The sequence below is a fragment of the Micrasema longulum genome, unplaced genomic scaffold (assembly GCF_059751315.1).
Source record: "Micrasema longulum isolate JH-2025_06_02 unplaced genomic scaffold, ASM5975131v1 h1tg000142l, whole genome shotgun sequence".
Classification (NCBI taxonomy): Eukaryota; Metazoa; Arthropoda; class Insecta; order Trichoptera; family Brachycentridae; genus Micrasema; species Micrasema longulum.
The window spans coordinates 874,224-889,227 of NW_028277348.1; the positions used below are offsets into that span (position 1 = coordinate 874,224).

Sequence of the window (15,004 nt, forward strand, 5' to 3'; positions counted from 1 at the left end):
ATTACGTTGGTACAATACAATACGTATCATATTATTTATTTAAATGCATGAAGACCTTATCTCGGATCATACAGGTAACATTGTTGTGTGTGTTTTATGGTGCTTTTCTCGTAAAAATCAAGAGAGTAAAATAAAACCATTCACTTTACACGGGAACCTATCCAGGGAATAGTGTATGTTTACAAAAAAGTTCGTTTCTATCCATTTCTGATTAAGATTTATTTACCGTCGCCGCGGATAATCGAGAGTGTTCTGTAATTGGGATATGGACCACCCTAGTCGAGAGTCGCTCTTGAATTGAGTGTAGGGTGACCAACTATGCTATTATGTATTTACATATACACGGCACGAGGACATTTACAAATAAAATGAGTTTCTCCACGGCATTTCCGGGTGAACCTGCAATTAAATTATAGTGAGAAAACAATCGGAAAGTAAAATGCAATTAATTCAAGAATTTTTTAAAACAATATGAACAGTAATTTCATACTAATAAGGTTGAAGCTTTTACAACAACAACAAACCATCACGCTGTTTTTCGGTAAGGGCAGGCAGAGAAGATAGAACCCCACATCACTCTACCTTTGCATACAGATCTCGCTTCCTCTACATTCATACATCTTTTAAAGCACGCGCGCCGATTATTCCGACTCTTGCCATATCTATCTTCAAGTATTTGTTAGATTTCGTCATGCCATATAATTTTCGGTTTTCCTCTATTTCTGGATCCGTCAATATTCGCATTGTAAATATTTTAAGCCATTTTTTCGCTGTTCATTCGCTCTACATGTCCAAACCAGCGCAAAGCTCCTTTCTTGATTTGTCGATAATACCTATCTCAGCCTTACATGACGTACTACCTACTTTAATCCCTTTTTTTCCAAGTCCACACTTCGCTCCAGTCAGCACCAGGTCAGTCGTTCCATCCCTAGTAAACATACTCTCCAGATACACAAATTCTTGTACCTGTTTTAGTATAAACCCATTCCTAGTGATTTCATATTTCTCTTACTTTCATTTCTTCAAAAACCATCACATTCGATTTATCGACATTCATCAGTGTAACAGACGCGGCGGATCACTCCTTCTTCCGTAGCAATCGCGCCCGTCACAAGAACTGTATTTCTATAGGCGCTGGTGTCAACGCAGAGTGGCCGGGCGTAGGCGGGCCTCGGCCGACGAACGATAAGCTCCGGGGGAGGTATCGCTGCCTAGAGATCCCTTGTGGGGTCGCTAGCAAGTAGCACTGGCGGCCGCAATCCTGAGTCAGGCAACCGGGTTGTAAGGCCGGTATCTCTCCGTCGGCGGGAACGGCGGGGTGTGTTCCGGGGAAGTAGCCAAGGGTCCAAATTATCCGGGGTCCAAAATCCAATCCAAAGAGTATCCGAGTTCCAAGTCCAGGGGGTAGCGGTGTTCGAATACAGGTGGCGATGAGGTCCGGTTTGAAGCGAGGCAGGGAGACGAGGTGGAGAGTAAAAAGCCTTAGTAGTGTGACGAGATGACTAATTTATTTTTTCCCCGGCGGGGCTATATATACAATATATTTTGCCGTGCGGCGGCGGGGCTAGGCCAATAGCGGGCGGTACTAGGTTGACCAATCACGCGGCGAGAGAGATAGTGAGCACATTCGCCGGCTCTATCGGTCTCTCTCGCGCCACGTATAAGGTCCCCACCCTCCCGCTACCCGGCCGCAGTTCCCCGCCGACCGCGCGGCGATCAACACTCATACAGAATAATCAAAAAATATGTAGCATAGGCAGACAAATATTATTATGCTTTCTAATCTATATTTGCTTCAGTATGGCGATGACCACCCCCGAAAGCGACAAATACTGGTCTTTATTGAGGAGGTGGTACATCGCTTACACATACTGAAGCTCCTATGCTACATTATTTTAAAGGCCCCAGGAAGGGCCGCCAAGTTGGTTCAGGTGATTTACGTCGGCAACAATCAGCAAATCGCTTCCCTTGCATACATCGTAGACTTTTGCTACCAAGAATAATTGCAGTTCCTCTTTGTTTTTAGCAAGAAGCGCGGCATTATCAGCATACAAAAGACAATTGACAGTTGAATCATCTATTTTTACTAACATTCTTAAGCCATTCAATTGAAGCTTCCATGCTTTTATTTTATGTACTGGGTGTTAACATAAGCTGCGTCCAATTTTTTTTATCATACTAAAAATAAGTTCCAAAAGTTTTTCAAAAATAATAAAGGTTTTACGTAATTCGAAAGAATATTTTGTGCTTTACAAGATGGTGTGTTTGCTTTTACTTTACATATTTCATTTTGTTTTATTACAAGCCTTCAAAATGGAATGTCAAGTAGACGAAAGAAAGTGAGCATTTTTGACACCTCTTTTTGTTCGCGTTCAATCGAAGGAATAAAGCTGCTAAAAATGCTCGCGATATTTACGCTCATAATATGCTCAGCTTAGTTTTGAGAATTTATGTAAGCGTGTATGAGTGAGGCCTGCTTCACACGTATCGTCCAAATTCTTACGGCAAGGTAAAACTTAGGTGGATCGACATTTATTATATTCTTTTGTATTTACTTAAAATTTATTTAGCGGTTTTCATCAGGTAAAAACCCTGCAAAAGGAAAATTGAGTGTAGATAATATAGCCTTACGGTGTACTGGTTATTGCGGATGACTGGCATTAAATCAATAATATTTTTTTATTCAATAAATCAATCCACCTTGGATTTTTACCATTATGTAAAATGGGCTTAACCCTTCCTGGCCTAAGGGGGTATCTAGGGTTCTCCAGGTGGCATATTTTTTCTATTTTTTTTTGTTAATCGTCATGTTGATTTTTTTTCCCAACCCTACCCCATAATGTTAAGAATGCATAAAAAATATTAAAATATGCCAAATTTTTCAAACAATAATTTACATTCGTTTTCGCTTTCCCCCGTGCAAACAGCAAACTTTGCTCTACTGTTTAATAATGTTCGATATATTGGTCAGTTTTCATGTGTGATTAAATTCAGATACATTCTACAAGCATTCCCTCTCCGAACTCCCCGCTGTACCACCACGCTAACGCGTAGCGAGAATTTAGATCAGTGTTGTTCAACATATCACAGAGAGAGCAGCACGATATCATATGTAGCTTCCTATCGCATCAGTATTTTAAGATAAAATGAATGATTTTCTCAGAAAACTCGAAATATTATGAAACAGTTTTATAAACATTACCATGACAATCATGATCACATTTTTTTTTCAAAGTCGTATTTATAGCGTTTTGGCCGAGATATTTTTCTGATACCCCTCTCAGGAACTCGCGGAAATTTTTACCTTCAGGCTCAGAAAGGTCAAGGATTTGTGTGCGTAAAGAAGCTACCTGTTTTCTTGGTCTTATTCGATATGTGTTTACGCAACAATGTTGCCACTGTAAATAAATAATCGGTCGAGGATCTCAATAGTGAGGTAGCCACGTTAAATTAATACGTTATTCAAATATTATATATGCTGGTACCTTTGCACAAAACATGTAATTTTTTTATGAAATAAGTTATTAAAAACTGATTATATGATTATAAGCGATTTTATATCAGCGTAATGCGTATTTTTTTATTTATTTTATTAATTTTACATGGCTGGTGTGATGTAGAAGTTCGTAGATATGCCGGCTGGTTTCGAAACATAAAATTATTTTTAAATAAGCATTTAAAAAATGATAAACCTCGGCTTTGCGGAACAACAATACAATTGTGTATGCTATTTTATTATTCAAATAAAAAAATAAACGTATTTTTCTTTAATCATTTTCGTTGGTGAGTTTTCGATAGTTGTAACTAAATCATTGTTTTTATAAATATGGTTTATTATGTTTATTGCGAAAACAATAACAAACTCATCTCAACAAGGTTAAACTCCCTAAAATCTGGTCACCGTATTTGTGTGGGCAAAAGACAGAGATCATAATACACTCTCCATAGCGATGTCTCTCTCTTTTCGGGCTGGAAAAATAAAGTAATCCTCCTTCATTGGTTATTCATAAGGTAAAAATTCAATAATGACGAATTATCTGTTTACAATTGAGAATTCAAAATGAAATACCAATCGATATTTTGCTCCGATACTCGACTGGATTTTAAAAAAGCTTTATAATGATGAGAAAGTTTGGTATTACCCGAAACTTTATGTTATTTTTTTCTTAGACATAACAATACAAACATTTATTTGTACAACGAAACCTCTCTAAAATGTACGAAAAAAAACAATAAAAATAGTTAAAGATGCTTCTTCTTTTTTTTTACATCCGCTCCTAAACGAATCATTTGGACATCACCTGACGCTTGCAGGAGACCCTATCGCTAGCCAGCACTCTCGCCCCTCTCACGTCAATCCCGCGTCCCTTAGTTCCGCCGAGTAACGCCGAAAGATCGTCATCGATGGCCTTTTAGGACGGTGGGAGCCCGGAAGTGTAAAAAAGGAGTGACTGGACGACTTGGGCTAAGACTCTCCTGAGAACTCAGCAGCTCGCGTCCAGGCCAGGCCCACCGCCGCACCCTCAAAACACTCGTTATAGAAAGCTGCTGCGTCTGTTCTCAAATTTCAACGATAATATTATTTAACTTAATTACATATATAAAATAAAGTAAGCTTAACATCATTTAAATACACATCCCTATGTTGTCAAAATTAACAAATTGTTAAATACTGCTCGCCAATCATAAATACTGTTTGACAATAAAGAAAAAATCGTCAAACAACAAGGATGAAAGAGTGTGGTCACAAATAAAAATAAAAGCGGAAATTTTAAAAACCAGTATCTCAAACAATTATTGTGGCATTAAAATGCTAATAATGCCTTGACTTATTTAATTTTAAAAATAAAAAAATATATTAATTTTTTAATCACCGTTTTCGTGGGTGATCACTTCAGGGGCGTTAAATAGTAGGCCCCGTAATTTTGTTTTTTAGGAACTAAAATTACCAATTAAAAAGACATTACGTGTTTTCCCGCCCCTTTGTTTAGAAAAAGCAGCATGTTTGGCCATTTGCTACAATGCATGCGATCCCTAGTTCAATTACTAACATGGTCGATATGAAATATTTCTTTATAAGGTATTTCCCACTTCGCTAGCCCAAAGCAACAGTGATATAAACCCGAAATTTTCGATTTCATGATACACATGCGCATGTGTTAATAAATTAAATGAATAAATGTTTTCTAAGAATAAAATATAGAAGTTAGATATATAACCTATCTGAAAATATAGTATTCATAATATACTTAAAATTATTTCATTCAGTCTGACCCTTTGCACACCTCATAGTCTAATTATCTCGTAATATGTTCTTCAGGGATAACTCACTGTTGCTTTGGGCTAGCGACTTCAGTATTTCGTTGTACCTGGATTTAATTTTAAGCGTAGGACTAATCATTTTACCCCATCAGCAAAAAGAACAGAGAATCTATTCGAGAAAGGATTATACAAGTCTGAGTGATCATTAAACACTCTTTAATATTCACCATTTTACCCTTGAACTCCGACTTATAATCAAAATCCAATCATTTAATTTTAACTTTTCTGTAAAAAAATAATAATCTGTGTTTACATAACCTAAGATTAGTTCTAAAAATTCTGTATGTGTAAATAAAACAAAAATTTCAGGAACATGTGTTTGTAAATTTATTTATCGGAATACATTATATTAGCAATATAATGTCAATTATATTGTCAATTAAAAATCGTACGGAATATCAAGTAAATAACTGTAATAATTATGATTGTCAAATAACATTTATCTGTGCCTACAAAGCACAAGGATGAAAGTTGCAAATTACCAATTTAATATTAGTTTAACATTTTGATATTATTTTGCAATCAAAGAATTTTTGAGTTAAGTTTTTTTTAACATGTGTTAGGCCTTTTGATGTACCAAAACAATTATTTTGGAAGAAAATACTAGATTCTGATAAAGGACTACCGTCCTTTGGCTTTGTGGATACAGATAAAATACAAGTACGTTATTATTTCGTCGTAAAATTTGTAATACATCCAAAGTAAAAACCGTTTATTTATTAATAATTTTATGACTTGTTACAAATTTCACTGCAAGAAATAACATTACAAATAATAATATTGAACTTTAATATTTAATATTTTTTATGTAAAGTAAAAGAATATATATTTGAACACCGTTGGTACATAGGATGTATTGTTGTCTCGACGACGTATAGGAATTAAATTAAAAATAATATCGATACATATTTATTAGAAGAAAAACATTTTCGAATTTCTGATAATTAATTGGATATAAGAAATACAATTCTCCGTTTGAGTTTTTGTGGCTGATTATTCTTTGAGGATACATATTTTTTTACAAACCTATAACTTTTATCGGCAAGGTCAACATATTAATCTATTATCTACGCACATTTTGAAATAATGTTTATGCTGTTTCTAGTGAATTTAGTCTTAGGAGACAATCTACAGTAAATAAATGTATACATATATGGTACCAAAATTTCTAAATCAAATATAAATACTTAAATTTCTAATCGATATTTTACAAATAAAATAAAAATAATATAAAATCTCTAGAAAATTATGCATAAATAATACGTAATTAATAATGATTTAACAATACTAAAGTAATAACTATTTTCTGTCTTAATAAAAAATATTTTTTAAATCTAACCATCGTATCTTTTGAATAAATAACTTACTGTGAATCGTATTTTAAAATAATATTTTTGATATTAAAATAACATAATGTTTTGAGTATTCTTATCAGAAAACAATTTTGAATATAAAGAAAATATTATTTCAGTATTGAAAGTACTCGTAGATAAAACAAAATTTTATTATGTGGCCATAAAGAAGTTTAATTTGAGGTTACATTTTAAACATAGAAAAATTGTACAAAGTTTACAGAGTTTAATATTACTTATCTTCTGAAAATACTGTTATTATCGTGAGAAAAAGTCGAGTTATCGTCGTAAAACCTTTTCCGTCACTATTTAAAGAAATCTACATAACAATACCATCAAAACGATAATATATGTTGGTTGAAGTTACCCATTCGATAAAAAAAAATATTTTTCGATCCTTATGAAAAAACATAAAGTATAAAATAAATAAGCTATATTTCTAATCAGTTTCTTTCGCTTTTGCTTGTGTCTGTACATCTTACAATTCCAAGTCAGTCATATAGACAAAAACAAAATCTCAAGGCAGTGGAATATCTTCTTTGGTTAATATACAACATTACGAAGACAATAATTAAAAGGAATGTTCACATAATAAATACGAGTATATATCATATAATCTTACCCAGAGCGGTTATCAGTAATATGACAATATTATGTTAAAAATAAACAAAAAATTACTCTAAATTTCATGCCACTGAACCCCAATTCATTCCGATGAAAGAAATTTAACAATCTATTCAACAACAATAATAAAAAACTTGTTATTATACAGATATTAATTAGGACTTTGAAAAAATATTTTACTGTAATAAATACTATCTCAGCTGCCATGAGCTGATCATGAATGCGTCTGCCTTTGAATGGTAAAATATTACTGAAGTTGACATACAACCTCATTAAAAATTCGAGCTAATTTATTTGATAACTTTATTTAAAATCATTCATGATCACAAGGCTAATTTTTACATCTAAAATAATATTTATATATAAAAAAAAACTACAGTTTAATAATCTCACTTTGGTACACTGTGGTGATAATAATTCTTTTAAACTCTAATTTAAATTCTATTTAAACTCTTAATTATGAATATTTACAACTTAGGATAAATTTTGTACGTCATTCTATATGTAATAATTTCTTAAAAGTAGTTATTATGTACATAGATACAGGAGAATCTAACATCTTACTCCGATCAAGAATAATAGTTTGGATGGAAGAAACTTTAGTTACATAATTTATGCTTCATTTAATTAAATTTTAATGTACAGTTATTTTTTTAAATAGTATTGATTGATAATTGTAAAATCAGTCTATAGTCTAAAAAGATGGATGTCGTCAGTCAGGAACTGTGTACCTAACTAAAAGTAACACAAGTAAGAATAGAGGTGTTGATCTTAGTATGCTGGCAGCTGCTGTTACTTCGTTAGTTCTTAGGTCTTCTCTAACCGTTGTCGTTTCGCCTATCCTCGATTTCGTCTTGTGGAAGCAGAGCCTCGCCATGTTAGTCTGCACTTTGGGGCAGTCGTAATTCTCTAACCCGTCACACTTGCACGTGCTGAGCTTGGCTGCCTTATCCTGTCTCCTGAGGATGTTGATGGAGTTCAGGCATCGGGAAGAGCATTTCTTACCGTGAAACATTGACCGGCAGAATCTCTGATAATAATCCAGAGCTGTGGCGCACAGCGAGTCGGCAGCGCAGATCAGCTGAGACACGCGGCATGAGACAGTCTCGTTCAAAGAGGCACGAAGCACTTCAGGCTTACACACCTCTACTCTTTGTTTGGTCTCCAAGCAGTAGTCATCATTGCACTCACACTGTGAACAACAAAAAATATTCTTGCTATCATCGAATGATACATTTCAAATAACTTTTACTCTCATATATTTACTTTTGTTGCAAAAGAGTCGTGACGTTGACTAATTCATCTCCTTTTACCCTTAAATCGATTAACTTATTTAGTTACGTCTATTTTATTTTTTGAAAAGTGCAAAATAACATTTTTTAAATAAATTTTATAACTGTAAAGGTAAATGAGATTAAATGCAAATTAAGGTCTTGTTTTGAACTTCATTTATTTCTGAGTAATAACTAATATTCAGGATGCTTTTTTTATGATTGACAAAAACATACAAACAAACAATCACGCCACTACCCTAGGGGGTAGGTTGAAAGGGTAAAACGCCACACCACCATGTCCTTACATTCAGACCTCGCGTCCTCTACGTTCATACAATTTCAGATTTTTTACTTTTGACCTTTCCCTCTTCAAATATTTGTTGAATTTGGTCATGCTATATATTTTTTGGTTTTAAAATTTGTATCGTATATCTTTTCAGCCGTTCTTCCGTTGTCCATTCGCTCTACATTTACAAACTAACGCAGTACTCCTTTCTTGATTTTGTCGATAATGCTTGTCTCAGCATTACATAATGCACGGATCTCGTCATTTACGCATCTATCACACGAACTTTTACGACACATTCGCCTTTGAGATCGCTTTTTTAAAACATTCAACCTACTTTCATACATGTTTTTCCAAATCCATGCTTTGTTCATGGGAGCAGAGCAGCTGGTATAGACTAGACCTCCGTTTTTAACTACTATTTTTCCCCTGCGACAAACAAACGTATTAAACTGGGATGGTTTCTAGTATTCAGTATAAACCTTAACAAAAGACTTACATTCATTAAGTTCTTCCCTTCCTCGGTAGAAAGCAGCGCGATGAGTGCGTGCTGGCACGACTCGGGGCACCCGGACGCCCCGTGCACGACGTCCGAGCACCACAAGAGGTAGTTGTTCAATGCGGCCCCACACCCCGTGCGGTACGCGCAGCGCAGGCGCGCCTCCGCGCAGCTGCCCTTAGGGATGGATCCAGAGCGGGAATGGCGCCCAACGTGGAGCTCTTCTTGTGGCGCGCCGGAACTTAATGCCACTAGTGACCACAGGATGGCCAACCACATCGCGACTGAAAAAAGGAAAATAGCATTAAAGATCATCCCCAAAAACGGAAAATTCAATTTGCGAATAATGAAAAAAAAACCAATGCATAATGGTTTAAGTGTAATACGAAAAACCATTTTTTTTTATTATTTATTTGGATAATCAACAGTTACTTTTATTGTATATGAAAAACAAAATAAACCAATTACAGGAATTTACAAGTAGCACTACAGTAAGATAATATATATATGCCAAACATAATAAGTAGTTATAAACACTAAACTAAATCCAAAAGAAAAGGGCATTATTTGGAAAGCAAACGCAAAACGTGATTATGATTATTATAAAAAAAAAAGTGTTTTAATGATTTTATAATTGCCTTGAAATAAGTAAAAATTCGCCATTAATATGAATTTTGCCTATCGACGGTGGATATTCAAAAATTACTAGTGACATGTAGCCAACTTTACAAAGGAGCCAATTAAAGTTTTTTGAATATTTTATTTAAATTATGCAGGAATCGCGCCAATATAAAAGGTAAATATCGTTTTTTTATTTGTAAAAAAAAAAACAACTTTAATTGGCCATTCCCACCGCCGACATAATTAGATCAATTAAGAGGAGTAAGAGGGTAATTTTTAAAGAAACATCGAGAGAGTTTGGATAGATATTCAGGACAGTCAATTGAACGAGAGGCAATTTTTAACAAAAAAAATCTTAACACGATCGTCCAAACCAGTGTTTTTCAAGTTATGATGCGTATCGCGGGGGATTTGTAGTTTAGTGATGGCAATGCAGTACAAATATTACCAACTATTTTATTGCGCAATTAAAAAATAATATAAGATAACGAGCACCTCAATAATATAATTAGACAAATGCAGATATTCACAATTAAACATTTCAATGACATAAAGAAAACAGATATCTGCGGTACAGTACCACCTAAAAATGTAGGTTTACGGAAATATAAAAGATGACAGCGGTAAGGTACAAGCTACTTAAAAAATTATGTGATACTATACACATCACATCAGCCTACAATACTGTCATCAAAAAATGCTAATACACGGTATAGTTACCCAGGAAAAGGTTATTAGTACAACCAAACTACCTACATATTTTTACATATATAATTATTCTGCACGTGTGTATGTCACTACTGAACTTCTCCTAAACGGCTTAACTGATTTTGATGAAATTTTTTATGTGTTTGAGGGGGTCCCTGAATGGTTTGGATTTACAATTGGATCTGGTAGGTGGCGCTGCGATATGTAATAAATATTTTATTGAACTGGCTAATTAGCAGGCAGGCAAGCCAACGCTGGGACAGGACAACGTCTGTCGGGTCCCTTGTTATATTATAAACATATTTAAAACTATTTTATATATTATTTTATATATTTTTATATATTTAAACATGCTAGAAAATTCAGCCCTTCGGTTCTAGTTCAATCGGCCCGCAGGGTCTCATTTCATATTTCCCGAGGGTGTGATCTTAATTGTTATTAATGAAAATCATATGTTTTTGTTTGTTCTTTTCTTATTGATGTGCTATGTATTATTTTATTATTATGCTCCCGACTTCATATCATATTTGTTGTGATATGTATGTTTTGATTAATTATTCGACCCAACTCAACAAAGAACTTTCGTTCCATGGAGTTGGGACTTATGTCTCAAAAAAAAAAGTACTGTATATAAGATTGAGTTTTTCTACTGACATTTCTTGGTGGAACTGCATTTTAATTATAATAATAAAAATACGTAAATAGTTAAATAAAAATAAAAATATACGTAAAATAATAAAAAAATACGTATATTATCACCAATCTGACGATGTCGGTCACGACGAAACCCGTTCACTGGTAAAAATTTATAAATAAAAGTGGAATAAAACTATAAACGTATTTTTACTATTATAATTACTGTAAATAAATCAGTCAGATGTTTTTTGGCATTAAAAGTAGTATGTGACATTTTTCAGCTCTCCGGCTATAGCTTTGCGAAAAATCACGCATATCAGTTGCTCCGTTGCGACGTGAGAGAAACACCAAACGGATAAGCAGACTTTCGCATTTATAATATTAGTATGGATTATATTATTGCTACGTACTCTGCACTACGACAAACTCAAAGCGGTTTATTTCTTTAAATGAGATCATGAAAGTTATTTGTTTCTGTGCGTGCGGGAATAAACGAATCGAAAAGCTCACCCTTGCGGAAAACCAAAACAATCTATTTACAATTTGTAAGCTAAACGGTTGCACCTAACACGTGTGGGATATATGATACTTTGTGGTTTGAAATTGTTTAACGCTTCGCTGACTAGGCAATTCCATACAATGTCTTCAAGGATAGTAAGGTTAACAGGAAATCAAACCATTTTGTCTTGGAAGGAAGATAAACCATTTTTAGAAGGCAGGTCAGTGTACATTTTATCGATAAATACGTTGGGAATAGATATCTTTAGGAAAAAATTGATAAATTGATAGCTTTGATTCCACAGGCAAATTTATGGTGAAAATACTTCACTGGGGTTGAATACAAAATTATTGGATGCGAAAGATTAAAAAACGTAGCTAGAAACAGTAATTAGGAACTAACTAAGCCATGAAATAAACTTTCGCCTTGGCTCTTAAAGTGACGAGAATTTGCTTCACATAATGGCCACACTGATGATTCAACGTCAAAAAATATGAACACGTGAAATCAAACATGATAATTTTCATTTAGAACATTTTAGCGACCTTAAGCATTACCCAAAACACTTAATTAGGTTAAATTGACCTAACCGTATTAGTTTTATTTCCGTTTTGGCAGCAGTTTTATACACCTTTTGATGTTTACTCATCAGTGTGGCGATTGTGTGAAGCAAAGTCTCGTCACTTTAAAATAATAAAATTCTTTAAATTAATTACTCACTAGGGGCAGAGAAGATCCAGAAAACCACCCCAGGGCTTAGAGGGAGAGAACTATTCACGGAGACCCGACACAATAGGTTTTCACAGGTTGCAGTGACGTCAGGAGATTGTATAGTACTGACCCCACCTCTAGAATAGTTATTAGTTCAAAAAGAATAGAACTATCGGCGAGTCCTTAGTACCGCTATCCAATCGTAATTCATAAATAATTTCATTTAGGAATTCGCATTTTATATTACGTTTGTCCTCTTACTTTAATCAAAATTCAATTAAGCTATAAACGGACACGTATGGTTTAAAATGTGTTCAAGGTAGTAGCACTGACGTACATAATCTCGGTTACTACTGTGTCTGCTTTGTAAAATAACAACGTATTATTCGCGTATAAATCAGCGCAAATCCGCAACGCTAGAACTTGCGGTAAGAATTTTAATTGCTCATTTAAACTAGCCGAACTGGTGTCAACAATGCTTAAGGTGAGAAGTGGATACGGTAGGTTACATAATACGCAGGCTAATTAAGCGCCGTTTATCAGGTGAATGATTACTGTGAACCACTGGCGCGGAGGTTGACTTATCTGTGGTTTGATCTTACGATTGAGCTTAATCTTAAGTCTGTAACGAAAGGGATTATTGCAATATGTCGTGCCAGAATCGGAACGAGGATGTGGCGAACGGCGATCCTAGAACCATTTTCTGAGCTGCTCGAAAAAATGTAAGGAAAATGCGTATTTTTTTATTTTTAATGTAGATGTATTTAATTGCTCGCAAAAATACAATTACATTCATTATTTCCATTAGATTCAGTTGCCCGTACTTGTTGTGCGTGGTATCACAATATTCTCTTTAATACACAAACATCACTCTGTCAGATTAAAAATTTGCACTAAAAATGCATTATGTAACTTAGTAGACATTATAATAATAAATATGTAATTCTCCCTTCCCCTCCTTGTCCTCTCTTCAAGCATTCTTGTCCTAATCCCGATTTACAATAACACTCTGTTCTTAAAAAATATATTCGAAAAATCTATAAATATTGAAAAATATTTACGAGTACATGAAAATAACATTTTTATATGTATAAACTTATATGTATTTATTTGATACGGAATATATATTTTCTTTACTAACTTTGTATACTTTGTGGAAATCTGTTATGAGTTCTAAGTTTATATCTGTTTGTTTACTATAAATATGTATGTCTAATTTTCTTGCCTCCTCTTTCACAGTAGTAGCCGCTCGATTGTGGAATAATCTACCCACTAATGTTAGAGACGCCCCTTCTTTATTTACATTTAAGTCAAGATTGAAATGTCACTTTCTAAATATTTAAATTGTTCCTTTATCCTTCTTTGTCCTTCCCATCCCCTCTCCTCTCTTCATAGTATAGTGTTATTTTTTTTATATATATATATTTTTATTTTTGTTAATCTTTGCTTTTAATTTTTGTATAAAATTGGAAGATTCAATATGTCCATGTATTTATAATTTTCTCAAACTGAACGGTTTGGGTAGGTAGGAAGAAATTGCCTTAAGGCAATATGTCCGCCCTTATATGTTTATTTATTGTATATGTATATAAAGTGTCAAATAAATAAATAAATCTGTAGAACTGTTGATTTCCCAAATAAAATAAAATAAATAAAAACTTTTAGAATATAATATTTTGTTTTTGGTACTGTCATTTCCTTGTTATGTCGGCCTCGTAGTTTAATGGTAAGCGCGTTTGCCTACCATGCAAAAGGTCTCGGGTTCGATTCCCAACATGGTTGATATGAAATATTTAAAAGAGTGTTTTTACACTAGAATATTTCATAGCCCCTGGACTGGTATCTGAAGCGTAAGACTCATTATCTTAACAAAAAATATCAAGATACGCTGCGTTTGATGTACCAATGCAGTGCCCTATGCACCATAAGGTGCGGAAAGGGAACGATTATGATGTGTCACTTCCTGTAAGAAATCTGTCACGCTACAAAGTGTTTATTATTTGAACAATCATACTCTCGCACAAAAGGTTCCGGGTTTAATTCCCGGTGAAAAAACAAAAATTAAATGTACTTTTTCACAAGCCTGAGTGTTGTGCTGTAGATCACCACTTTAATTGGGCCTCTGAATAAATAAATGTATATTTGTATATATATTTATTAAGACTTACAAAACCCATGTTGCCTTACCGTGACATGCAAACTACTGTATATTCCAACTATCCGGATTAATGAGTGCCAGACGTTATCTCATAAAAACTCACTTAAACTTGTCCTGCACAGTTAATTACTTTGACAAAGAAACGCGCCTGCCGCTAGCGCCCTTTTTTATTTGTTATTAAAAAATCTCCTTATTTTTTATTTCCTGATAACAATCCTGATATTTGTCAATACGGATGACTGAAGTTCGGATAAACGGAGTTTCATCGTACCTTACTAATGACTAAGATTATCTACCTACTACCTATGTAGGAC

The 15,004-nt window shown here is 34.1% G+C and overlaps 1 protein-coding gene across 2 annotated transcripts in view; it reads right to left on the reverse strand.

The window, feature by feature from the left end:
* Positions 1-5,625: 5,625 nt before the first annotated feature.
* Positions 5,626-15,004, reverse strand: part of LOC148284168 (growth arrest-specific protein 1-like) — a 56,706-nt gene continuing 47,327 nt past the window's right edge. For both annotated transcript variants that reach the window (XM_088242542.1, XM_088242543.1), the window contains exons 2-3: positions 9,358-9,641; positions 5,626-8,490 (exon numbers count right to left, since the gene is read on the reverse strand). In XM_088242542.1, coding sequence (XP_088098668.1) covers positions 8,011-8,490; positions 9,358-9,641 — 764 coding nt within the window. In that variant the 3' untranslated portion in view covers positions 5,626-8,010. The remainder of the gene's footprint in view (positions 8,491-9,357; positions 9,642-15,004) is intronic.